Source organism: Triticum urartu, chromosome 5A (assembly GCF_056163025.1).
Source record: "Triticum urartu cultivar PI428250 chromosome 5A, HENAU_Tu73, whole genome shotgun sequence".
NCBI classification, from domain to species: domain Eukaryota; kingdom Viridiplantae; phylum Streptophyta; class Magnoliopsida; order Poales; family Poaceae; genus Triticum; species Triticum urartu.
The window spans coordinates 424,125,766-424,145,549 of record NC_141877.1 but is presented as its reverse complement, the minus strand read 5'-3'; the positions used below and the strand labels follow the sequence as shown (position 1 = coordinate 424,145,549).

Sequence of the window (19,784 nt, the reverse complement as noted above, 5' to 3'; positions counted from 1 at the left end):
AGAACCACCGGCAGCTCCTCGATCCAATTTCGTCCGCACTTGTGCAGCCTGTCGAAAGTTCTGGTCTTGAGCCCGCGCAGCACTTCAGCATTTGCCCTCTCCGCTTGACCGTTGCTTCTCGGGTGAGCAACAGAAGCGAAGCAGACCTTGGCGCCAAGATCTTGGGCGTACTGCATGAAGGTGCGGCTCGTGAATTGTGTACCGTTGTCGGTGATTATCCTGTTAGGGATCCCGAAGCGGCAAACAATCGACCTGAAGAACTTGACTGCTGACTGTGCTGTCACCTTCCTCACTGGTTCCACTTCCGGCCACTTTGTGAACTTGTCGATTGCAACGTACAAGTACTCAAAGCCCCCGACTGCTCGGGGAAAAGGGCCGAGGATGTCGAGCCCTCAGACCGAAAATGGCCAGGATAAAGGGATCGTCTGGAGAGCTTGAGCTGGTTGGTGTATCTGCTTGGAATGGAACTGGCACGCTTCACACTTGGTTACTTGTGCAGTTGCATCCTGGAGGGCTGTCGGCCAAAAGAAACCTTGCCGGAATGCTTTGCCGACAAGTGCTCTTGCGCCAATGAGGTGACCACATATGCCTCCATGTATCTCTGCCAACAGCTTTTATCCGTCTTCCCGGTGAATACACTTCAATTTCACGCCGTTGAGTCTTCTTCTGTACAGCGTCTTGTCGGCAAACTGGTACATACTTGACTGTCGGGCTACTCTTTCCGCTTCTTCTTGTTCTTCGGGAAGTTCTCCTGTCTGAAGGAAGCGGACAATCTGCTGCGCCCATGCTGGAGCTTGTGGCTCAACAACAAGGACTAAAGGCAAATCTACTGCTGCGGGAACATCCGCTTCTACGGCGAGAACTTGCGGGTCTGCCGGAGCTTGACGTTCCCCGGCAAGCTTGCCGGAGCAAAACTTGTCGGGAGTTTCTGCTTCAACGGAACAAACCCTAGGGCTTGCCGGAGCAGACTGCTCCTCAGCGCTCTTGCCGTTGATCTTGGGGACCTTCTTGGCGGCGGCTTCGGGAAGCTCTACCGGCAAATAGTCACCAGAAATCAACATCCTCTTCTTACTCTGTCCAGTTGATGGCGTTACGGATGGTTGAGTCAGGTTGAGCACACAGATCCCTGGTTCCACAGGTAACTTAAGTGCGGCGCACTTTGACAGGCCATCGGCAATGGCGTTCTGAGCTCTTGGAACATGCTCCATTTGTAGGCCGTCAAAGTGCTCTTCCAGCTTTCTCACTTCGTCGACGTAAGCTTCCATCAACGGACTCTGATAACTCTTGTTTACTTGGCGGACGACAAGCTGTGAGTCACCCTTAACAATGAGCTTCTTGATCCCAAGGTCTGCCGCGATCCTGAGACCGGCAAGTAAGCCTTCATACTCTGCAGTATTGTTTGTTGCTTGCTCCTTGGGAAAGTGCATCTGGCCTACGTACTTGAGGTGCTCTCCGGTGGGTGCGACAAGCAGCACACCAGCGCCGGCGCCTTGCAGCGAAAAGGCACCATCAAAGTACATCAGCCACTCTTTGCCTGCTTCCTTGACGGGGATGCTCATTTCTGGAATTTCTTCATCTGGTGTTGGCGTCCATTCTGCTATAAATTCTGCCAATGCTCTGCTCTGGATAGTTGAAGTGCTCTCAAACTTGAGGCCAAAGCTTGACAGTTCCAGTGCCCACTCAACAATCCTGCCTGTCGCTTCTGGATTTTGTAGTATCCTCTTCAGCGGAAAGTGAGTGACAACTGTGATCTCGTGTGCTTGGAAGTAATGGCGCAGCTTTCTCGAGGCCATGAGAAGGCCGAAAAGCAATTTCTGCACGCCAGAGTACCTTGACTTAGCCCCCTGCAGAAGGGAGCTGACAAAGTAAACTGGGCGCTGCACCATTTTCTTCTGTATCTCCTCGTGCATCTGCGCAGATTCATCTTTGTCGGGACCAGAGCTTGTCGGGGAAGCCCCCTGCTTGTCGCTGGATGTGCTTGCCGCGGTTGCGGGCTCGTCATCTGCCTCCCTCTCTGCTACTAACGTAGCACTAACCACTTGATTGGTTGCCGCTATATACAGCAGCAACTTCTCTTGTGGCTTAGGTGCGACAAGTATTGGAGGGGAGGAGAGGTATCTCTTCAAGTCTTGCAGCGCAGCCTCCGCTTCCGGAGTCCATTTCATTGGACCTGCCTTTTTCAATAATTTGAAAAATGGCAGGGCGCGCTCAGCAGACCTAGAGATAAACCTGCTGAGAGCAGCCACGCAACCGGCAAGTCTTTGTACATCCTTGACGCGCTTGGGCGCTTCAATCTACTCAATGGCCTTGATCTTGTCGGGATTGGCTTCAATTCCCCGCTGAGACACGAAGAACTCGAGAAGCTTGCCGGAGGGAACTCCAAACACACACTTCTCTGGGTTGAGCTTAAGGCTGATCTTGCGCAGATTTGCAAAGGTCTCGTCTAAATCTTGAATCAGAGTTGCCTTGTCCTTGCTCTTGACCACTATATCATCCATGTAGGCTTCCACATTTCTGTGTATTTGCGGCTCAAGAGCGATATGGACTACTCTTGCAAATGTTGAACCAGCATTTTTTAGTCCGAAAGGCATCCGTATGAAACAGTACGTGCCACATGGAGTAATAAATGCGGTCTTCTCCTCATCCTCTTCTGCCATGAAAATCTGATGATATCCTAAGTATGCGTCAAGAAATGAAAGCAAATCACATCCGGCTGTGGAGTCAACAATCTGGTCAATGCGCGGCAAAGGAAATGGGTCTTTGGGACAAGCTTTGTTAACATCGGTAAAATCGATACAAAGTCTCCATTTCCCGTTTGCCTTGCGCACGACTACAGGATTGGCCAACCATGTAGGATGGAGCACTCCTCTGACAAGGCCTGCTGCTTCCAACTTCTTGATCTCTTCTGCGATGAATGCTTGGCGCTCCACTGCTTGCTTCCTGACTTTCTGCTTGACGGGCCGCGCATGAGGACAAACGGCAAGGTGGTGCTCAATCACTTTCCTGGGAACATCGGGGATGTCAGACGGTTGCCACGCAAACACGTCGACATTCGCCCGCAGGAAAGCAATGAGCGCGCTTTCCTATTTAGGGCCGAGAGTGGCACTGATGGTGAAGGTACCACCAGTGCCATCCTCCTTGGCGGACACCTTCTTCGTCTCTGGCGGAGCTGCCATCGTCTTTTTACACTTGCCGGTGGAGCTCGATGGTGCGTGCTCGACAGCAGCGCAGCACTCCGAAGAGGTGCGCTTGCCGGAGTGGGCATCAGAACTCTTGCCGGACTTGGTCTTCTTCCCCCCGGGAGCTTCAACGGCAAGTGACTTGCGTTCTGCTGCGGCTGCTGCTTCCCGGTAGATCTTGTCGGCACAGATAAGAGCATCCTTCTTGTCACCGGGGACAGAGATGACGCTTATCGGGCCTGGCATCTTCAGCATGTTGTATGCGTAGTGAGAGGCTGCCATGAACTTGGCGAGTGCTGGACGGCCAAGTATCCCATTGTAAGGTAATGGAATATCGGCAACGTCAAAAGTGACCCTCTCAGTCCTGAAATTCAGCTCGCTGCCAAATGTAACTGGCAACGTGACCTTCCCCTTCGGCTTGCTCCTTCCCGGATTGATTCCTTGGAATGTGCCGGTCTCTTCAAGCTCACTGTCAGGAATCTGGAGTTTTTGGAGTACAGCGGAGGAGATCAGGTTCAAGCCGGCCCCGCCGTCAACTAACATCTTGGTGACCTTGAGGTTGCGGATAGTTGGTGAAACCAACATCAGCAAACACCCGACCGCAGTTGTGCGATCAGGACGGTCCTCAATATCAAAGATGATAGGCGTGCTAGACCATTTCAGAAGCTTGCGTGATTCGACGGGTGGTTCTGCCGCATTGACTTCCCGCACCCACTGCTTGAGCTGGCGGTGCGAAGTATGTAAAGAAGCACTATCGTCAACGCACAAGACCTCTGTGGCTTTCTGGAACTCCTGCTCACTGGTCTCGACATCATCCATGTCTTCATTGTCGTCGTCTTCATCGTTGTCGCGGCCGCGGGGAGGTCTATCTCCTTGCCGCTTCTTGGCTTTGCCGCAGCGTCCTCCCCGGCCGGCGCGCTTCTTGCCGGATTCTCCAGCACCTCCTTGGGCCCTCTCCTTGTCGCGTCGCTCGTATTCAGCCTTTTGCTGCCGAACAAGCTGCTCGACCTTCTTGCAGCTCTGGTGGTCATGGCCCTTGGTGCGGTGAATCTTGCAGTACTGCTTGTCGGTGCCGTCCTGCTTGTCGGCGACCGCCACAGCCTGACAGTTGGTGCATGCGGCAACCTCCTTGCCGGAGCTACCAACTTTGGCTTTCTTGGCGCCACCTTCGTTGCTGGACTGCTCAACGACTAGCACATCTTTGCCTTTCTTCCTCCTGTTCCGCCGCCGGTTTTTCTTTGCCGGGGCAGCATCCTCGCTGTCAGATCCTCCTGCTCCTGCATTCTCTCCGGGGAGTTTCCTCCCTTCCTCAGCACGTGCACACTTGTCGGCCAGGGCATATAGCTCACTGACGTCTCTGATTTTGCACATTGCCATCTCCTCCCGCATCCTGCGGTTACGCACGTTCTGATGGAACGCGCTGGTGACCGCGGCAGGGTGGACATCTGGGATGTTGTGCTGTACACGGCTGAACCTCTGAATGTACTTGCGCAGGGGCTCTCCTTCCTTCTGGGCGAGCAGATGAAGGTCACTCTCTTGGCCATGAGGCTTGTGGCCGCCTGTAAAGGCGCCGACAAACTGATGGCATAGATCTGCCCAGGAGGATATGGAGTTGTCCGGCAAGTGCATGAGCCAGGACCTGACGTTGGGCTTGAGCACCAGCGGGAAGTAGTTGGCAAGGATCTTGTCGTCCCGCCCCCGGCAGCCTGCACCGTGATGGTGTAGATGCTGAGGAACTCCGACGGATGCGTCTTGCCGTCGTACTTCTTTGGTACATCTGGTTTGAAATTCTTCGTGCTGGGCCACTGGACTTGCCGCAGCTCACGAGTGAACGCAGGGCAACCTACCGCGTACGGCAAGTCGCCTGGTTCCCCTGGCGCATGCATGTCGACAGAGGGCCCAGCGCGCTGGTCTGATTGATGCCGCGCTTCTCTTCGGCGCTCGATACGAGTACGAGCGTCTTCTTGCTGTCGTTCGTGAAGAACTTGGCGCTGATCGCGGCGGGCTCGTGGATCCGATGACGCGGTGGAGTCGCTGTCGAGGTGGATCCGACGAGTCGGCGATCTTGGCCCTCAGGGTGGAGAGTGCACAGAGGTTGCACCCCCACCGGTCTTGTCGCCACCTGCTCGTGCCTGGCTAACTGGCTGCGGCTGCGACGTACTCGGCTGCCGCTGAGTGTTGCCGTTGGCAAAGCCGATGAGACTCTGAATGGTGGCCCTCCAGTCGTCGATCTTGTCTACTGTTGGAGGGTAGTCTAGGAGCAGTTGAGCTCGCGCCAAAGCTTCTGCTGCAGTGGCGGGTGGCGGTGGCGAACGGCGCGAGGAGCGGGATATGCTCGGACTTCTAACCACGTTAGAAGGAGCAGTATCCCGTCCAGGCGACCGTGTCTCGCTCGCGCCAGCATGTTGGCGTGCATGGTGGTCCTGAGCGCTCCGAGATCCACTAGCTCGATCTTGGTCTAGCAAACGCATGGTACCGTGAGTACCATGACGCTGTTGGTCCCGCGCCTCCTGAGATGGGCGCGGTGCATGTACGGACGCCGAGGTCTTGGAGTGCGCCCGGTCATTGTGGGAGCCGGCTACGCCGCCGATGGGCAGCCAGCCTTGTCCTTGGACCTGGCAGCATCGTGAGCTCCCTCGTCGACGCCCGTTCTTCCGCCGGCGCCTGCCCCATCAGCCGTTCGCTCCGGTGATGGCGGGTTCGTCGCGGACGGAGCAGCCGCCTCCGAAACCTTCTTCTTCGGCGGCATGTCGATGAAGATGATGAAGATCTAGCTCGCGAGAATGCCGGATCTGGTTCACACAACCTCGACGCCCCCTACCTGGCGCGCCAAAGATGCCGGGGTACTGATCCACGGGCACCTATGGGACCGGCAGACCGGGTCCCTTTCGGTTCGGCGGGGGCGGAGGTCGCGCAAAGAGCGGATCGAGGCGAAGCACACGAGCGATTTACCCAGGTTCGGGCCGCACGGATGCGTAAAACCCTACTCCTGCCTTTTGGTTTGTATTGAGTTCTTGCTCGGGAGCGTGGAGTGCTACAGTACACACCAACAGCTAACAAGACGGAGCGTGAGTGTTCTCTGAGCTAGCTAACAGCCAAACCCCCCTACGTTGCGCATGGGCCTCCTTTTATATGCTCAAGGGGTCACCGACAGGTGGCAACGTAGACAAGGGTAAAAATGGAAAGGTGCTGCGGTAGGTACAGCTACCTGCTACAGTGTATCATACCTAACCCTGATAGCAGGGGACAAGGGTATTAAATCCCCGTCTGCGTTGCCTAGACAGTGCAGAAAGAGACCGCCAGGGACGCCACCGCTCGCCACGATGGCAAACTTGTCAGCGCCGCTTGCCACCGCGCACCGCTGGCTGCACAGCCTCCCGCCACGCACGCCTGGAAGAGTCCCAAAGCGACACGTTGGTGGATGTGCTGGAGCGCGGGCACGAGGTGGTGGCTTGCCGCGGCAAGCGCCTTGCCGCGGTCGTTGTCTTGTCGCGCCCAGGAGCTTGTCGCTCACCGGGCCTTGCCAGGACGCACGGCGCATCGGGGCAAGTTCCTTGAGATGCCTTGGGTGGCCTTCCCGGCAAGCTCCTCTTGCCGGGGTCTTGAGATGCCTTGGTTGGCCTTCCCGGCAATATCCTCTTGCCGGGGTCATGTCTCCTTGGCTTGGATACTTTGTTCTTGAATGGCTCCAAAGGAACCACGGAGGATCTTGGCGGTCACCCGGCAAGCCTTGCCGCGGGATGCTGCGACTGCCCGTGCACAAGTTCGGGATACTAGGGTACCCCTACTCTAGTACACCGACAATAGAAAATTTTAAAATTCTACTACGTTCCCCAACAATTGTAAGCACAAGCATGCAAACATGCATCTCATCCCAACCTCAAAACTAGAAACAATAGCAGCTATTGATTTCTACGCAGGCGTAAAACTAAACCATAAGCACTGCAACATTTGCTAAACTTGTCAGCTAAAGAACTCTATCTTGAAAGGCCTGAAAGAAGATTACATAAGCACCAGAACACCCTAACCACCACCAATTCTCTTCATAGTTGATCTGATGTAAAAAAGTAAGCAATATGATACAGCAGCGGGCAAGTGGTATATATCACTCATGGGCGTATGGGGCGAGGCGGGAGGCGAGGCTGAAAACATACCCAAACCCGTTCAAGATTTCCGCACATTTTATTTTTGCAATGTTTTCTATGTAAAGAAGTTCTTTTCTACAATGTTCCAGCAAACCAAATGTAATCATGCGTTGGGCAAGAGAAACTATTGACAGTGACCTCATAGAACAAAATTCAGCAGACCAACAATGTGTAAGGCAAGACCATGGCAGGGATCTAGTTCTCCCCCAGCAGAGTCCCTTTGGAGCCGATCAGCTCCCCACGCAAGCAGCTTTCAGATGCAATCCAGGTCCCCGCTGCGAGCTGCCAAATGCACAGGGTGAGGGGGCTCCATGACCCTATTGATCAGCCGGAGGTTTCTTCTCACCACACAAGTAGCTGCACATATCACTTGATGGAGTTAGTTCTTTTCAATTAATAATTTTTTAGTTGAACAAGACATGCTCATCCATGGTGCAGTCCAAGAATACATCTATAAATCATTGCCTGAACCATACATGTACGTATCTCTCTCTCTCTCTCTCTCTCTCTCTCTCTCTCTCTCTCTCTCTCTCTCTCTCTCTCTGAAATTGAATTGGCCTCTTACTTTTTTCCTCTGTTCCATACATGTACTTAGATCACAACTGATTTCCAAAGCTAATTAACAAAGGAAGTCACATTTCTACTGTAGCAATAGCCAAACGTGACTGATTTATCATGCAAAACCCAGTTTCACACGCTAAACATCAAGCATTACAAACAGAGCAAATAAATACTCATGCTGTGACCACCTTGACCAGAAAGGCCACCACCTGGTGTCCACAGCAAGACAACAGGGCGGGGAATCACCAACTTAGAATTATGAAGGGAAACCTCCAGACATAACAGGGTGGCAGACAAAATTCCGCACATGTAATTTAGGATGTGGAATAATACTGGTGCTGACAATGTACTGTTGTCTCACATTATATGTGTGACATCTGCTTTCAAAACTATGGTCAAATAACCATGCACATCTGATAGTTCCAGTGAAAAGAATATATGCAAATTGAGCAACCTGAGTGTAGATACACTACAATTTCAGATACACTACATAACATCTGCATGGATCCAATTTGCATGTCATTCGGCAGATCCAAAATGGGGGCTTAAGTAGCTAAGCAAAACAACTAAAAGGTAAAACAAGACACTGAAGCAAAAGTAACTTTGTCAAAAAGTTAACAGTGACACTGGACATCACGGGGACCATTGGATGGTTGATCTGTGGCTGTGGTAGTCTTGCGGTTGTGAACCGGCACGGAGCAACTAGGGCCTTGTGACGCAAATCAAATGGACGACCGAGACCGAGGGACTGAAACTTATCATGAACAGTAGAAGTGTTGAAAATATTCAGTTTCGTCAGGCTTGGATCTTGACACTAGTCATTTGCATGGATATATGTTTTTTCTTAGATGGCGTTGCTACTGCATATTGATTCATAACAGAAACTCAAGATCCAAAAGGGAGGGATGCTCCAGTTCTAGTCTCACGGTCTAACCATACACATACATACAAATTGCTTTAGCCAAAACGTTTCATATATATTAGTACAATTGCAAGTAGCAGGACTGGATGATGAAGAAACAAAACATATAGTACATGTTGAGATTTGATGAGTATGAAAACCCTACCTTTGCTTGACGACTGGCTTGGTCATGGTGTTGATGGAGTGTGCCATGAAGTGGGCGGGGATCCTTTTTCTCCTCCTTGAGCTTCGTGTCAGGTCCATCTAGGGGTGCTCCTGCGATGAACACATCCGTCAGAGAATCCAATCGAAGGAAAAGGAATGGGAAAGGAGAGCAAATCGAGAGAGAGGGGCGGACCTTATCCCTATCCCATATACTAGATTGGAGCAGCGCAGGTTGTGGGCAACGAGCTGAGCCATGAAGACCTTCCGGTGGTCCTTCTCCTCCTCCTCCTCCCCCAGTCCCCCTATGGGTATGCTGAGTTCTTCTGCATCAGCAGCACGAACTTGACGAAAACAGGAACCATATCTGCAACCTCGAATTGAATCGAATCAGAGAGAGAGAGAGAGAGGGAGAGGCGTGGGGAGGAGAAAAGGGGAGAGATATGGGACCTTGTGGATGAGATCCATGGCTTGGGCACCATGGATTTGGAAGCACCAAAGTGGATTTGGCCACGGCTGCCCTGCTGCTTGATTTGGACCGGATGCGGCAGCGACTCTGGGTGGGGATGCAGGTGCGGCGTGGATGAGGAGGGGCGACGGCATGCGTCGGAGGTACGGGTGTGGGGAGTTGTTTATGGGCATTGCGTGGCGGGTGACCATGGGATTCAGAGGCGGCGGTGATCTGGCGTTGGCAGCCCAATGGAGTTGGCAGCGGTGATCTGGCCTCACCGTCACCGGAAGGGGTGGCGGCCAAAACCCTAGCTAGCCACGGGGGGTTGGTGGATGGCGGGAGTGATGATTCTGGCCGGAGGCGAGGGAGGAGTGGAGGGGAGGGAAGGGGAGGGTGTAAAACGGTGCGAGGGGAGGGGTGGGTGGCGGAGGCGAGGGGAGAGGTGGGCGGCGGAAGGAAGGGGAGGACGGGGCGGCGGCGGAGGGATCTGGATTGGGGAGACGAGTGGGGGCGGGGAGGGATCTGGATCGGCTAGGGTTCACGCGCGTGTGTGTGTGTGTGAGAGAGAGGCTGCACTGGGTTGGATTGGATTGACGGATGGATTGATGTATGGATGGACGGATGTTTGCCACATCATCGATCCATGTCACAACGGATTCCACCAATCAGAATTCAGCCTATGTTTCTCTTATAGTTTTTATCCTCTTATTTAGGGCAAACATTCCACAAAAGAGCCGTTTTCTGTTTTTCGAGTGCCCGAAATGGTTTTTGTGAAGGACCTACCATACATCTATTCAAAAATTGGACCAAACCATTTTTCTAAAATCATTTCCCATTTTCTTTGGACGAAAAAAATCATTTTTCCATTTTTCGAGTGCCCCAAATGAGGTTTTTTGTGAAGGACCTACCAAATAATTGTTGCAAAATTGGACCAAATCATTTTTATAAAATACTTGGCCATATTTAATGCACAATTGACCAAATGGTTTGGTGTCAAAAGTTTTGATCCACCTCTGGTGAAAAAGACATATTTCGGCCGATTTAGTGGGAAGCGGGTCAAATTTGAACTGCATCTGCCTCATAGTTTGCTCTTTATTTTTTCCAAAAATCATTTCTAGGTACATAAGTATCTATTTAATAAGATAAACATCAAAAGTTTTCCAAGATTCAACCACTAGCTAGGAACGGTCAAGCCCGCCGTTTTGACCGTATTTTGAAACGGGCATAAAAATTTAAAAAAAAATCAAAAAATTAGAAAACCTTCTCATTGTGTCACTACATGTGGCCAAGTTACCAAGAAAAATAATAAACTTGTAATACGGCAACTATTTTAAAAAAGTGTTCTCAGAAATGAGCTATCATGCGTGAAGATTCATGGCTTTCAAGCCAAATGATCAATCTTATGGCCACATTCATGGCATAGTTAGTTCAAATGATCTCATATTGTGCACAAGGGTGCATCTTGGAATTTCAAACAATGTTGCCTAAGGGAGTTTTCATTTTCTTTTCACGGAAAATACATTTTCCATTTTTCGAGTGCCCGAAATGAGTTTTTTTGTGTGAAGGACCTACCATATATTTGTTGCAAAATTGGACCTAACCAATTTTATAAAATACTAGGACATATTTAATGCACAATTGACCAAATGGCTGGGTGTCAAAAGCCTTGATCCACCTTTGGTGAAAAAGACAAATTCCCGCCGATTCAGCAGGAACCGGGTCAAATTTGAACTGCAGCTGCCTCATAATTTGCTCTTTATTTTTTCAAAAAATCATTTCTAGATACATAAGTATCTATTTAATCAGAGAAATATCAAAAAATTTCCAAGATTCAACTATTAGCTAGGAACGGTCAAACCCGCCGTTTTCATCGCATTTCGAAACGGGCATAAAAAATTCAAGAAAAATCAAAAAATTGGGAAACCTTCGCATTCTGTCATTATATGTGACCAAGTTTCTAGGAAAAATAACAAAGTTGTAATACAGCAATTATTTTAAAAAAGTGTTCTCAGAAATGAGCTATCATGCATGAAGATTCATGGCTTTCAAGCGAAATGATCAATCTTATGGCCACATTCATGGCATAGTTTGTTCAAATGATCTCATATTGTGCACAAGGGCGCATCTTGGAATTCCAAACAAAGTTGCCTAAGGGAGTTTTCATTTTCTTTGCACGGAAAATTCATTTTCCATTTTCTGAATGCCCAAAACGAGTTTTTTTTGTGAAGGAGCTACCAAATATTTGTTGCAAAATTGGACCAAATCATTTTTATAAAATATTAGGCCATATTTAATGCATAATTGACAAAATGGTTTGGTGTCAAAAGTTTTGATCCACCACTTGTGAAAAAGACAAATTTCTGCCGATTCAGGAGGAAGCGGGTCAATTTTGAACTGCATCTACCTTATTGTTTGCTATTTATTTTTTTCCAAAAATCATTTCTAGTTACATAAGTATCTATTTAATCATAAATACATGGTTTTGTGGCGATACGTCGAGGTTTGGATGTGGCCCAGGGCCCCAACTCCAAAGCGCGTAAACACGCATGCCCGCCGCGTGGTCACCGCGTGACCTTGGCGTTGACATGCGTTCTGGGAGGCCTAGGCATGTCTAGTGGGTTGGGCACTCCCCAGGTAGGTGCTCAAAGATGAATTAGCAGCCAAGTGTTTGATTAGTGGTACGGGAAATGCACATGGCCAATGAGCGTGAGTTTTGGCTGAGGATGATCATCTACTAAGGAGAATGTCTTCACAAATTTTTAGCTCAAAAGGAGGATCATAGGTGGTACTTGCTTTGCAAAGTACCACGCTGGACAAAAATATGAATGTTGAAGCTAGGCTCAAAATAATGAATGCATTGAGCTGAAATTTGGTGGAGGAAGGTTATTTGGGCATAGGAAAGCATTGTAGAAAATTGATACCATTTGGACATGCCAAAGTAGTACTTCCTTCACAATGCTCTTCTATGGACAGAAACTTGGGAAAACTAGTGAGAGAGATTGGATGAATGAAATGAGCTCAAAATTGGTGTAGGTAAGTTACATAGGTATGGTCATGCGCTGGTAAATTTTTAGATCATTTGGGTAAGCCTAGCTAGTACTTACTTCACAAAGCTTCTCTTGAGGTAGAAACTTTGGAAATTTCTTGAGAAAGATTTACTAGGGAAATTGAGCTGAATATTATCATGTGGCAATGATTTGGGTATGGAAGAGTGCCCAAAAAGTTTGAGGGTAATAGGAGGGGTCTAGATAACACTTGCTTTGCAACGTGCCAATTTGGCCATAAAATATAAATTGAACCTGGGCTCACATAGATGATTTGACTGAGCTGCAATTTGGAGGAGGGTGATAATTTGGGCATATGAAGGAACTGTATGAATTTCATGTCATTTCGATATATAAAAAGGTACTTCCTTCACAATGCTTCTAGGTGGACAAAAACTTTGGAAATTTGCCGAGGAAGATTTGCTAGGAAAATGGAGCTGAATTTTGTCATGCGGTAATGATTTGGATAGGAAAGAGTGCCCAAAAATTCCGAGGGCAATCAAGAATATATAAATAGCACTTCCTTCATAAAGTGCTGTTATGAACAGAATAGGAAAATGAATATTGTTGAATTAGTTTTGAACTAGGCAAGGAAGGATTTTTACATATTTGACGAAGATATGACCCAAAGAATTTATGAGATTTTTTTGGGAATTTTGGGAATGACAGAAATATAGGTTGCTTCACAACCTAGGGCAAAAATCGACACATGGACATGACACATAGGCAAAACTGATGAGGTGGCGCCAAGTCATACCAATCCAGCACAATTTACAAGGTTATGACCATCTATATTGGTCATGATCAGCTAGAAATAAGGCAGCGGACTAGTGATGTCTGTTTTATGACCATTTCATGTAAGCAAATTACGACCTTTCTGACCAAAATGGTCGCAATGGTTTAGGGTTTGGAGCCCCCCCCCCCCCCCCCCGAACAGCTTTTGACCAATTGGTCTCAAATGGTCATAGATCTATGAACAATTCTTCCAAGGTCACTAACAGAAGGTCACTAGTTGACATATTTCTTGTAGTGTAGATCTCCACGGTTTCTCCACGGGTCGTCCTGTTCGAGCCATCTTCGATGCCCCATGTATACGATTTTCCCCGAGCCGCCATCTTTCCTTGACGTTAGCTGTTGAGACGTCATATCATCCATGCACCACGTGCATCCGTAATATCCATGGCACACCTGGCCTGCGGCATATCCGTAACCGAGATAGTCATGCACCGTCATGATCAACGCGGCTCTCATGTAGAAATGCTTGCCTTTGCTGGCGTCCCATGTCTTGGCCGGTGTTTTCCATAACGTGTCTAACTCCTCTTGAAGTAGCCCCAGATACAAATTAATATTATTTCCTGGTTGTTTCGGCCCTTGAATAAGCATGCTCATGTGAATGTACTTCGACTTCATGCACAACCAGGGGGGAGGTTGTACATCCATACAAACATGAGCCATGTGCTATCGTTGGTGTTCTGGTTGCCAAACAGATCCATGCCATCGGTACACGTGCCGAGAACGATGTTCCTTGCATCACATTCGAAATACCGATAGAAGCTGTTCAACGCTCTCCACTGGCTACCATCCTTGACGTGTCTCAGCTTCGGATCATCCCCATCGTCGGGCTTCTTCCTCTCCGCGTGCCAGCGCATTAGCTTTGCTTCCTTCGGATCTACAAAATACCGCTGGAGATGGGGAGTGATTGGTAAGTACCATACAACTTTCTGCGGACATTTCTTCCCGGCCTTCTTGTATCGAGAAGCATTGCACACCGGAGAACTTGTTTTTTCTGCATGCTCCTTCCGATAAATTATGCAATCATTGGTGCATGCATGGTATCTAACGTGCGGCAGATCAAGAGGGCACATGATCTTCTTGGCCTCATCAACACTAGTAGGACATAGATTCCCCGCGGGAAGAACATCCTTTTGGTACTTGAGATGCTCATCGAGGCTAGTGTCGGTCCATTTGTTTTTAGCCTTCGTCTTCAGGAGTAGGAGCATGAAACTCAAGCGGGTCACCACAAGATTGCAACCATCATACAATGGGGTGTTCGAGTCTACCACCGGTTGCTCCAGCTTAGCCCCCTCTCTAGAGGCAGCTCTCTCAGTACTCGTCTCCTTGTGAAGCAGTGGTTGAACATGAGGGTCCTGCACGATTGAACTTAGTACCGACGAACACTGCTGCGTGGAGTCCACGTTCTCTCCGCCGCCATGTCTAGCCCCTTCTCCTCCGCCATGTCCGGCCTCTTCTCCACCGCCATGTCCGGCCTCTTCCCCGCCGCCATTATCGATCATCTCTTCGTCTTGCCCCGTGTCATCATTGCCTGCCCCGTCGGCGTCCTCAACATCGTCATCCTCATCTTCAATTATCCACCGAGTATAGCCATCCATGAAACCATTCATGAGACGGTGTGCTTCAACACGACCATCGCCATAGGGGTCGAGCCAAACTATTCCTTTGCATTTTTGACACGGACATAAAACCTCTGTCCGGTTATTTTCTTTCATGTCCTGCACCGCCGACCGCAACCACCTGTCCACCATCGTTCCACTAACCATCATGAACATCTGCATGGTAATAATAAACAAATTGATTATAAAAATGCGTGCATGCATCAAAGTCATACAAAAATTCAGCATGACCTTCCCTAAAAATAGGACATATAGATCTAGAGTTTGCCCAGAATTTGCCGAAACGGAAATAAATCGACATTTCGGCAAAACATAGGCAACTCAAAAGCACAATTTGGCGTGAACTCATGCCACACACACAATTTCCATCATATTGCCCAATTATCATATCACACACACATACACATATTTCCATTTTGCAAAAGCATGAAATTTTAATCGCCTCTATCTCGAGGTCGAGCACACGGTGGAGATGATGATGTAGGGAGATCAAAAGTGCACAAAGCTTTTCTTGACAAAGATAGATCTAGTTAGGGGGAAAATAGGTCACTTAACTAAATTCTACATCTACCTAGCTAGCTAATTTGGGAGGAGACAACTTCAACTAGTGGAGAGGGAAGGAAAAAGAGAAAGGAGATGCATTAATGGAGGTGGTGTGTAGTTAGCTAGGAGTAATGAAGAGAGAGAAAGGTAGGTAGAAGAGGGAGAGTAATGGGGGGAGAAGTATTGAGGAAGAAGAATGAGAGAGGGAGGATGGTAGGTAGGGGAAAGGGCGGATGGGTGGGTGGAAAAAGATGGTGGGGCCCTGTGACTTAGCAGTAGTGGAGGAGCAAAAACACGCTACTAATAATAGCGTAGCAGCAGCGCATTTTTCTCGCACGCGCTACTGCTAGACGAGGCCACCCGTGTGACAATTTCAAAATTAGCAGCTGCGACCTGAGCAAAAAGCGTGCTACTACTATTTCTGTAGCAGTAGCGTGCCCCGCGACACCGCGCTGCTGCTAAACTTAGGGTGTTGGTTACTGTCGGTGGATTTTTGGCGCAGCGCGGTTTAGCCCTCAAGCGCTACTGCTAAATTCGCATCAGTGGCACTTCTTTTTGTGCCGCGTTGCTGCTAATATTCTGTGTATAAGGTTTTCCCTAGTAGTGATGGGTTGCTAGAGTGACAGAAGCTTAAACCCTAGTTTATGAGTTGCTTCGTAAGGGGCTGATTTGGATCCATATGTTTCATGTTATGGTTAGGTTTACCTTAATACTTCTGTTGTAGTTGCGGATGCTTGCAATAGGGGTTCATCATAAGTGGGATGCTTGTCCAAGGAAGGGCAGTACCCAAGCACCGGTCAAGCCACATATCAAATTATCAAAGTACCGAACGTGAATCATATGAGCGTGATGAAAACTAGCTTGACGATAATTCCCATGTGTCTTCGGTACCATTTTCCTTTATATAAGAGTTTGTCCAGGCTTGTCCTTGCTACAAAAAGGATTGGTCCATCTTGCTGCACCTTATTTACTTTTACTATTTGTTACCCCTTACAAATTACCTTATCACAAAATTACCTGTTACCGATAATTTCAGTGCTTGCAGAGAATACCTTACTGAAAACTGCTTATCATTTCCTTCTGCTCCTCGTTGGGTTCGACACTCTTACTTATAGAAAGGACTACGATATATCACCTATACTTGTGGGTCATCAAGACTCTTTTCTGGCGCCGTTGCCGGGGAGTGAAGCGCCTTTGGTAGTTGGAATTTGGTAAGGAAAAATTTAAATAGTGTGCTGAAATTTACTGTCACTTGTTACTATGGAAAATAATCCTTTGAGGGGCTTGTTCGAGGTATCTTCACCCCGACCAGTAGAGCAAACAGTTGCTCCTCAACCTACTGAACATACTAAAAATGTTTACTTTGAATTCCTTCGGGTATGATAGAGAAACTGCTAGCTAATCCTTTCACAGGTGATGGAACATTACATCCCTATTTGCACCTAATCTATGTGGATGAAGTTTGTGGATTATTCAAGCTTGTAGGTATGCCCGAGGATGTTATCAAGAAGAAGCTCTTCCATTTATATTTTAAGGGAAAGGCATTGACATGGTTTAGGCTATGTGATGATATGGGATCATGGAACTACAACCGATTGAAATTGGAATTTCATCAGAAGTTTTATCCTATGCATCTTGTTCATCGTGAACATAATTATATATATAATTTTCGGCCTCGCGAAGGAGAAAGCATCGCTCAAGATTGGGGGAGGCTTAAGTCAATGTTATATTCATTCCCAAATTATGAGCTCTCAAGATAAATTATTATTCAAAAATTTTATGCTCGGCTTTCTCTCGATAATTCACTCCATGCTCGATACTTATTGTACTGGCTCTTTTATGATGAAGACTATTGAATTCAAATGGGAGTTATTGGAAAGAATTAAACTCAACTCTGAAGATTGGGATCTCGATGAAGGTAAGGATTCAGGTATAATGCCTAAGTTTGATTGTATTAAATCTTTTATGGTTACCGATGCTTTCCATGAATTTAGCAGTAAATATGGACTTGACTCTGAGATAGTAGCTTCTTTCTGTGAATCCTTTGCTACTCATGTTGATCTCCCTAAGGAGAAGTGGTTTAAATATAATCTTCCCATTGAAGTAAAAGTAGTTGCACCTATTAAAGTTGAAGAAAATACTATCACTTATAATGATCCTATTATTCCTACTACTTATGTTGAGAAACCACCTTTTCCTGTTATAATGATTCTGTTGTTCCTACTACTTATATTGAGAAACCACCTTTCCCTGTTAGAATGAAGGATCATGCTAAATCTTCAACTGTGGTTCGTAAGAGTAATACTAGAACACCTACACCCTCTGAGAAAATTAAAGTTGAACATATTGTTGTATGGTTAAAGATCTGTTGGCCGATAATATTGATGGGCATTTTATTTACTTTTGTGATGAATCTGCTAGAATTGCTAGACCCGATACTAAAAATAAACATAGACCTATTGTAGGCATGCCTGTTATTTCTGTTAAAATAGGAGATCCTTGCTATCATGGCTTATGTGATATGGGTGCTAGTGCAAGTGCAATACCTCATTCCTTATATAAAGAAATTATGCATGATATTGCAGCTGCTGAGATAGAGGAAATTGATGTTACAATTAAACTTGCCAATAGAGACACTATTTCACCAGTTGGGATTGTTAGAGATGTTGAAGTCTTGTGTGGGAAAGTTAAATATCCTGCTGATTTTCTTGTTCTTGGTTCCCCACAAGATGATTTTTGCCCCATTATATTTGGTAGACCCTTCTTGAATATTGTTAATGCTAAGATAGACTGCAAAAGGATGTTGTTACTATTGGTTTGGGGGATATGTGTCATGAGTTTAATTTTGCTAAATTTCATAGACAACCCCATGATAAAGAATTGCCTAGTAAAGATGAAATTATTGGTCTTGCTTCTATTGTCATGCCTCCTAGTGATCCTTTAGAACAATATTTGCTAGAGCATGAAAATGATATGTTTATGAATGAAAGAAGGGAAATAGATGAAGTATTCTTTAAACAGGGACCTATTTTGAAAACACAACTTGCCTATTGAAATCCTAGGGGATCCTCCTCCATCCAAGGGTGATCCCATGTTTGAGCTTAAACCTTTACCCGATACTCTTAAATATGCTTATCTTGATGAGAAAGAGATATATCCTGTTATTATTAGTGCTAACCTTTCAGAGCATGAAGAAAAGAAATTATTGAAAACTCTGAAGAAGCACCGTGCTGCTATTGGATATACTCTTGATGATCTTGAGGGCATTAGTCCCACTTTATGCAAGCACAAATTTTTTTGGAGAAAGACTCTAAACCGGTTGTTGATCACCAACGACGGTTAAATCCTAAGATGAAAGAAGTGGTAAGAAAAGAAATATGAAAGCTTCTGGAGGTAGGTATAATTTATCCCGTTGCTGATAGTCAGTGGGTAAGTCCTGTCCATTATGTCCCTAAGAAGGGAGGTATCACTGTTGTTCCTAATGATAAAGATGAATTGATCCCACAAAGAATTTTTACAGGCTATAGAATGGTAATTGATTTTCACAAATTAAATAAAGCTACTAAAAAGATCATTACCCCTTACCTTTTATTGATTAAATGCTATAAAGATTATCCAAACATACACATTTTTTGCTTTCTAGATGGTTATTCTGGTTTCTCTCAAACACCCGTGTTAATAGAGGATCAAGAAAAGACAACTTTTACTTGCCCTTTCGGTACCTTTGCTTATAGACGTATGCCTTTTGGTTTATGCAATGCACCTGCTACCTTTCAAAGATGTATGACTGCTATATTCTCCGACTTCTGTGAAAAGATTGTTAAGGTTTTCATGGATGATTTCTCCGTTTATGGAACTTCTTTTGATGATTGCTTAAGAAACCTTGATCGAGTTTTGCAGAGATGTGAAGAAACTAATCTTGTCTTGAATTGGGAGAAGTGCCACTTTATGGTCAGTGAAGGTATTGTCTTGGGGCATAAAATTTCTGAAAGAGGTATTGAAGTTGATAAAGCTAAAGTTGATGCTATTGAAAAGATGTCATGTCCTAAGGACATCAAAGGTATAAGAAGTTTCCTTGGTCATGCCGGTTTTATAGGAGGTTCATTAAGGACTTCTCTAAAATTTCTAGGCCTCTGACTAATCTCTTGCAAAAAGATGTTCCTTTTGTCTTTGATGATGATTGTGTAGAAGCATTTGAAATACTTAAGAAAGCTTTGATTTCTGCACCTATTGTTCAGCCTCCTGATTGGAATTTACCATTTGAAATTATGTGTGATGCTAGTGATTATGCTGTAGGGGATGTTCTAGGACAAAGAGTTGATAAGAAATTAAATGTTATCCAATATGCTAGTAAGACTCTGGACAGTGCCCAGAGAAATTATGCTAC

General features: G+C 46.8%; 1 protein-coding gene across 2 annotated transcripts; it reads right to left on the bottom strand.

The window, feature by feature from the left end:
• Positions 1-3,078: 3,078 nt before the first annotated feature.
• LOC125556108 (uncharacterized) lies at positions 3,079-9,961 on the bottom strand. 2 transcript variants are annotated; one of them, XM_087526288.1, is made up of 4 exons: positions 9,399-9,961; positions 9,145-9,274; positions 8,953-9,062; positions 3,079-7,681 (listed from the first exon to the last, which is right to left on the bottom strand). In XM_087526288.1, the coding sequence occupies exon 4, from the start codon at positions 4,806-4,808 to the stop codon at positions 3,084-3,086; it is 1,725 nt and encodes a 574-aa protein (XP_087382414.1). In that variant the 5' UTR covers positions 4,809-7,681; positions 8,953-9,062; positions 9,145-9,274; positions 9,399-9,961; the 3' UTR covers positions 3,079-3,083. The 2 variants fall into 2 exon arrangements, with proteins under 2 accessions (XP_087382414.1, XP_087382413.1); XM_087526287.1 differs by having other exon boundaries at positions 9,145-9,315; positions 9,399-9,960.
• Positions 9,962-19,784: the final 9,823 nt, after the last annotated feature.

Bases quoted from the DNA above. Each gene is read 5' to 3' on its own strand.
- LOC125556108 (XM_087526288.1), bottom strand. From the start codon at position 4,808: ATGCACTTGCCGGACAACTCCATATCCTCCTGGGCAGATCTATGCCAT.